The sequence below is a fragment of the Agelaius tricolor genome, unplaced genomic scaffold, assembly GCF_023055355.1.
Source record: "Agelaius tricolor isolate 1412-34295 unplaced genomic scaffold, bAgeTri1.0.p SCAF_8, whole genome shotgun sequence".
NCBI classification, from domain to species: Eukaryota; Metazoa; Chordata; class Aves; order Passeriformes; family Icteridae; genus Agelaius; species Agelaius tricolor.
Window position 1 is genome coordinate 33,031,523 of NW_027269268.1, and position 6,937 is coordinate 33,038,459.

The following is a 6,937-nucleotide window of genomic DNA, read 5'->3' on the forward strand; positions in this document are numbered from 1 at the left end:
TACTGTATTAGGAGATTTATAAAATGAAAAGAATGAGCTGAAAATTTTTACTTCTGGTGTTAAGTGTTTCCTCAAGGAAGGGAAGTCTGTCTCCTCATTAAGAAAACCTGTAGAACATGAAACTTTTTACACATACTGGTCAGTGACTACCACAAAGCTACAGAAGATACTATCTAAATGTTGTAAACAGCTTTGCTGATTACTTTCAGTTGCTGTTCTACTTGAAACCTTGATTATCCTACCTGTCTACCTGTGACTTTAGGAGGGCTAGATTTGGAAAGAACTTTGGATTTGTTTAGTAGCAGCATCTGTATTATAGTCCCAAGCATTACTTAACTACACACATTAAATACATGTTCATTTGTTCATTCAATAAGCAAACATTTTTTGCGTTGTTAGCAATATGTTTTCTGTTATCCTGAGGAATTCTTACTAACACCTGTCCTCCTGAAACAGAGGTCTGTAATTGTTTCTCAAGAGTGGAAATGTGGAACTTAAGACAGCTCAGAGATGTGACTAAGAGAAAAACTGCCAACAGCAAAGGGGACAAGTTCTTATTGACATGGTGAAACTAAACTGTGATGCCTAGCATTGAATTGACACCACAAAGTTTTTACTGCCCTAGGAAAGCAAGCCTGACCAGAGAAACAGAATGGACATTGCCACCCCAGCACTGGATGACTTCTCTTGGTAGCATTTTCTGTCACTAACCTAGACTTGCTGATGTCTGACTGCTGGAAAGACATGAAGTATCCATGTTATGAAAGAAAAGTGGATAGCGTGAAAAGAAATAGGAAAGAGAGAAGAGCAGAAGCAAATTGGATATTGCTAATGAAAAAACCAAAGATAAAAAAAACTTTATGAGAAAAGGAAAAACCCCTCAAAAATAACCTAAAAGAGACAGCAAATAGTAGAGCATATGAGTATCACTGCCCACTGGCAGCAGCTACACTAGAAAAAGCAATGTCTCTAAAAACTTCAAAATGCAGAATCTTGTGAAAAGAATAAATACCTGAGCTTGACAGACACATTAGCGAGAATAAATTATTAATTATTTGGAATACTCACCTCTACCTTTGGGTCACTAACAGCACAACACCATTTAAACAAGCCTTTGAAGCAAACTTTTGATTCAGTAAATTATTCAATCAAAACCAGTCTGAGGAACAACTTTATTGAAACTGTATTTTTATGCTCACTTCTGTTCAACAATTGGAAAAATTCAGCATCTCCTCTAAACATTTTCCCTTCTCCCAAACAGCTTACCATTTTTAATACTGGAAGTTATTAAATTCTGAAATAATGTTCATTGCCATCAACATCTCAGTTTTTATCAGAACCCTGAATTTGTGCTATAACTTGATCTTCTAAGCTCTCTTCCTTGTGTCAAGGATTTGTCGGGCTACCCATAGTCTCTCAGGGCACAAAATGAAGTCCAAGGTTCACCTGTGACAAAAAGAAGGATTTCATTAGTCTCAATTCACAAAAGGAGTTTCATTTATTAGATAAAACAATCTTTACTAGAGCATTTAATATTATAATTTTAAAACTAAAAAACAAAACATCATCAAGAACAACATTTTTCTGAAAAGGCTGATGATATCTCCAATCTGGTTATCAAAAGATAACTCCGTCCTTATTTTTAAAATTTTTATTCTAGAAAATGCATTAAGAGAGGAGCACTCCTCAACTAGATTCTTACACTGCTTGAATCAAAACCCAGGGCCAGTTTGAAAAGCCTCCAAAATTAAATTCTAACTGATAGATTCCCAACCCTAATTCTGCAATGGTTGTAGTATTCAGCAAAGAATGAAAAAAAAAAAAAGTAGCTGTGTTAGTTAGTTCTTTCAAGAGTGACTTCACTGATCTGAAGAGATTTTAGAGAGATTACCCTTACTCAATATTACCCTTGAGTTCATTGTATTCTTTTGAGCACTCAGAGCTGTCTTCACAGAACTCTTGGGATCTAAAGCAGGTGAGGCAGATTGAGCATGCAAACATTGGGGTTTTTTCCCTTTGTCATTGCCATCTCATTCAGAAAAGTAGTTACCACACATAGGTAAGTTTAAGCATGTGTGCAGTCCTAGTGAAATCAACTGTATCTTGCTGCCCAGGGCCCTGGGGCCTCAGCAATGTCAAACTCCCTCTATGCCTTCTTCACTAGTAACAAAGTTTTAGCAACAAAACATTTGGGCCAAGGACATGAAAAGCTAGAAAAATGTACAAAACCCCAAGTACACCTAGCACAGACCAGAGATCAGTGAGAAGCAGCTTTCTGCCCTGATTTAGTAGGTGCTAGTTAGCAGCCTGGCACCAGTCCCTGTGTTATCCCAGCCCATGCCCAGTGACAGCAGACAGGACAGGCACACAGTGAGGAGTGAGGCTGAGGCTGCTGGGCCTCCCTTCCCACACTGGACTCCACTGGAGGGGGCAGCCAGGGAACCTTTGGACCTCAGCACACGGAACACCCAGAAAAAAAGCAACCCGCCAGGCCAAGAGAACAGTTTCAAAAGGAAGAGAAAGAAGAGCAAGAGGTGTAATACCATTCAAGAAAACTTTCTTCACTGACTTTAAGAATGGTCCAGTCCTGCAATCACTGAATACCCAAATCTACCTGTCACCAAAAGAACAGGCATCTGTTGACATTTTAATGTCACTAGCAGAGAACTAATCTCCATAGTCAAAGACTTAGAACTGCTCCCTCACCTTGTTCTTGATGCATTGTTTTTCTTGGTGTGGGTAACAACAAAGGCATAAGGATACCAGCAATCAACAAATTTGTCTGTGGTATTACATAGATCACTTAAATGATCTCCTCAGTTTTTGGAGATGCTCTGATTTGATCTTGACAGTTTCAAGTAAAAATTCCACTCATTAAAAGTACCAACAGTTTTTTAATACACCTTCCCTAAGGCTAGTTATTGCATCTTCCCAGGGTGGATCTGTTGAATGACCTTATTTCTGATCTATGAATATTTATAAGGGTAAATGAGACAAGGATTTACACAAAACTTCTTTTTAAAATGATCTGTTCTCATTCTTTTTGAAAATTGGCTATTAAAGAAGGCACATCAGTTTAAAGTTCAAGCTGCATGAATACGCTACCAAGATATGGTCATTAAAATCCTTATGCCTTGAATGTTTCCCTTGAACTTTGTTTCAAAGTTAAAAGATTACAGATATCATAAACCAAATTCAGTCTTTGTGTAGGTCAGCTTTAAATTGCAGCTGTTCCCATCAGGACTGAATTGGTGTCAGGCACCTCTTGGATTACAAGCCACCATAAAAGAAATAACAGACCAGAACTATGAAACTTATTACAAGTCAAGTACATTAAATAAAAGAGGATCCTACCAGTTGCATCATCAGCTTCTGTGTCTAGAAGAGCATCTATTGAAGCCATGCTTGTGCCTATGAAGGAGTCTGTAGTATCAGACACTCCTCGCTTGCTGAGACAAACTTCTTTGAGTTACTGACTTCTCTGCTTTGATCAGTGTCTTTTACTAACCTTCTGACTGTCAGGAAGGTTACACCACTTGTTGAGAAGGTTTTTCTAGGCCTTCCTACTATTCCCCAATGCACTTTTTAAATTGTAAGTCCACAGGTTCAATTTGTAGTATCTTCCAATACATATGTATATAATAGAGAGTAGGACAGAGATGAAAGATGTTTTCCCCCACCAAATCCACCTTTTTGTGAAAGGGTTAAATACTCTTTATTTCTGTTAGTCCTCTCTTGCAAAGAGGGAAGAAAATCTTCAGTGAGATACATTTTCTTCAGGAGGTATCTTCTGTTCCTCCCTGACCTTTTTCCAGTGGAATTTTCATCCTGTGTCCTTTTTCCTCAATAAATGTGCCAGCAAGACTTAATTAATATAAGTTGTTGCAAAAGTAGAAGTTTCTTTCTTAATACATTTCTGTAAAAAGTCGTAACTGCCTTTGGTATTACCAAGTTACAAATTAGTTGTATGGATAAATCAGATTATTTTCAATGTAATCTCTTCCTGAATAATCTGAATTAGGAAAAACAAGACTTGGGAGACTTTAGTCTTCAAACTTACCAATTTGGGCCAGGGTCTTCTAAATACTTCCTGTTACAAATTTATTTGCCTGAGTAAGTCCTAATTGAAGGCCCAATTAAATGGTGGTGCTTATATAAATAAAGTTATTCCCAGGCAAAGGTTTTTGCAGGATTAGTCAAGAACACTTACAACACCTTTTTAAAACCTGTGTTATTTCCAAAGATTCCTTTAATCCATTTACTAAATCCCCCCATATTTTAAAGAGAAAAACCCTCAAACTCAAGAGCTTTAAAAGTTTGCTCCTATTTTTCTCCTAAATCACGACTATAAACTATTCATCACATTGTACAAAGTATGTACTTGTTTTAATTAATCCTTTGTTTCAGAGGGTCAAGAAGTATCTACTTCATGTTCCAGTCTCAAACAATTTATGTTCAGAAGAATACTCTACTCTCCTAGCTGTTGCCAGCTTATTGCAGTTCTTAACAGTCACTATGACAGAAAAGGCAAGAACAAGAAATGCAGTAAGAGTGAGCAAGTGAGCACTTGTCGAGATTCAGGAGGGATTACATGATATCTACAGCAGAGATATGCACACACAGAGCCCAAGCATTCAGTTATGTCTCCAGAAAAAAGACACCATGTTTATTTCAGACTTGTCCATATTGCAAACTACCCACAGAAGTGCTAAAGCATAGATTTATTAATTAAGGAGGTGGAGAATATCACCCATTCCCCTAGAGTAACCCAAGTAATATGCCTGTCTCAACCCTTCCTCCCTCCATCTAAAAGTCTTCCAGGGAACAAGGGTAGTGAAGTGGTCACTTGGACTTATGGAGTTGGAGCCTCCTTTCAATTACAGGCACGTGTTGCCCTGCCAGCTCCAGTGAATGGAATTCCTGCCAATGAAAGCAGGAAGATAAAAGAGCTTTCAGAATTTACATCAGTGACAACTGTAGAGAGGAAAAAAAATTAAAATCTGTTATTCTTCATTTTGATCTTGTGTGTGGCATTCCACTGTGGCTGAATGAAACTGAAGCAGACAATCCACTAGAATTACCTGAATTAACCTCAGAAAGACAAGCATGCCACTGTCTGCCAGAGTCCAGTACTAGATACCTTTCTTAGGCTAGCTCAAAGACCAGGCTCAAGTTCCCCCTCAGATGAATTTTAAGCCATTAACTAATGAACTTAGTGCAGTAGTAATGGAGACCTTGACAGCCCAGTTGTGAAAAAAATAAAAGCCCAGTTGTGAAAAAAATAAAAGCAGCTTCTCAGTTGTCATGGAGTGAAATTCTGCTTTCATTACCAGTACAGCTCTCTTCCCATGCTCCTGTATTTTTTTCAATGAAAGATGCATAGGGTTTGGAGTGCACAGATTTGGTACACGTGCGCAGCAGCTGGTCTGACATGATAAAGCAGAATGAATCTGAAGAAGTTCCTGCCTGTCTGACCAATAATCCATGAACTAAGAGGGATTTACTCAATAGACCAGCACAGATTCTATCCTGTCAAAATTAGAGGCTGATTTTTTAAAAAAGTGCCTAAAGCTGTTTTCTGTTAGATGTTTTCCATTCCCCAAAGACCTAGACAGCAAGTAGGAGGCGAACAAAGGTGGGGGGAGGGAATTGTCTGAATCCTGCAATGTTTATAACTTCGCATTCGCTTGATTTGAAGCTCCAACCACAGAATTTGTTACTGAAGACATTTCTGTAACTCAAAGAAAATCAATCAGAAGAATAGCATCCAGCATGCACAGACACACACTGTATGCCAAGGCAGCATCCCCAGTACCGTGTTTAAATTTCATTCTTAAATACGACTTACTTGCCATTCTCTTTTGCTAGGTGGGAACTGCCGAGAGCTAAAAATAGCACCAGGATTCAGTGGCGGGAGCTAAAAATACCCTTTCCCGCTCGATTACCGACTCGGCAGGAAAGACGGAGCCCTTGGCATCTGTCACAGCCTGTAACCGCCAGCTGGGGATGGAGACAAAGAGCCCAGCCCCGGAGTTCCGCGCTCGGGGAAAGTTTCGCCGGCAGACGAAGCGGTCGCGGCGCTGCCCCCCGGGGCCACGGGACCCCCACCCGCCCCAGCCCGGGCGGCGCCCCCGGGCCTCCCCGCCGCCCCTTACCCGCGTTTCGCAGCTTCTTGTTGCGGTAGACGGAGAGGATGACCAAGAGGTTGCCCAGCAGGTCCACCGCGATGGTGAAGATGAGGATGGCGGCCAAAGTGGAGGTCACCCAGGGCTGGCGGCGCGGGGCGCCCTCGGCCGGCGGGTCCCGCGGGAGGACGGAGCTGTTCAGCTCGCTCTCGTTCACTCTCATCCTGCCGCCGAACCTCCCAGGGCACTACCGGGTACCGGCGGGACGGGCGCGCCCGCCCGCGCTGCCTCCGGCGGGGGCAGCTCAGGTCGGGGCGGGGGTCGCGGTGGCGGCCGCCCTGCGCCGCGGGGCTGCCCGCCCTAGGGCGGAGCGGGGCAGGCGGGAGCGGGCGCACCTCCCATGGCGGCCGGCGCCGCCACTCCAGGCAGGAAGTTTCCCCGAAGTGTGCATGTGCCGCGGCGGGACACTTTTATAGCCCGCCCGCGCCGCCGCCCCGCCCGCCGCCACCGCTGCCGCCAGGTGACACCGAGCCGCCCCCGCGCCGGCACGTGCGCGGCCGGGACTCCAGCTGCTGCCGCGCGGCGCCACAGCGCCCCCCCGCGGCGGCCGCGCCGCCCCATTCACGGCGCGCTCCGCTTCCCCATTCATGCTCCCGGCCGCTCCATTCAGCGCCGGCCGCTCCATTCACCGGCGGAGGCGCGGCAGGGATCGACGGGGCTTGCTGTCTGCGGTTGGGTGGTTTGCGGCGCTCGGCGCTATTTTTAGCCCTCCTGGTTAACGCCGGCTCTTAATTAAGCGCCCGCCGAAGTCC

The 6,937-nt window shown here is 43.5% G+C and overlaps 1 protein-coding gene across 1 annotated transcript; it reads right to left on the reverse strand.

The window, feature by feature from the left end:
• Positions 1-1,160: 1,160 nt before the first annotated feature.
• LOC139592410 (melatonin receptor type 1A-like) lies at positions 1,161-6,695 on the reverse strand. Its single transcript, XM_071432258.1, has 2 exons — positions 6,156-6,695; positions 1,161-1,446 (listed from the first exon to the last, which is right to left on the reverse strand). The coding sequence occupies exons 1-2, from the start codon at positions 6,346-6,348 to the stop codon at positions 1,403-1,405; spliced, it is 237 nt and encodes a 78-aa protein (XP_071288359.1). The 5' UTR covers positions 6,349-6,695; the 3' UTR covers positions 1,161-1,402.
• Positions 6,696-6,937: the final 242 nt, after the last annotated feature.

Excerpts from the sequence above, each read along its gene's own strand:
- LOC139592410 (XM_071432258.1), bottom strand. The coding sequence starts at position 6,348 with ATGAGAGTGAACGAGAGCGAGCTGAACAGCTCCGTCCTCCCGCGGGAC. Across the intron at positions 1,447-6,155 it reads CAAGAAGCTGCGAAACGCGG|GTGAACCTTGGACTTCATTT; the intron begins GTAAGGGGCGGC and ends TTTTTGTCACAG.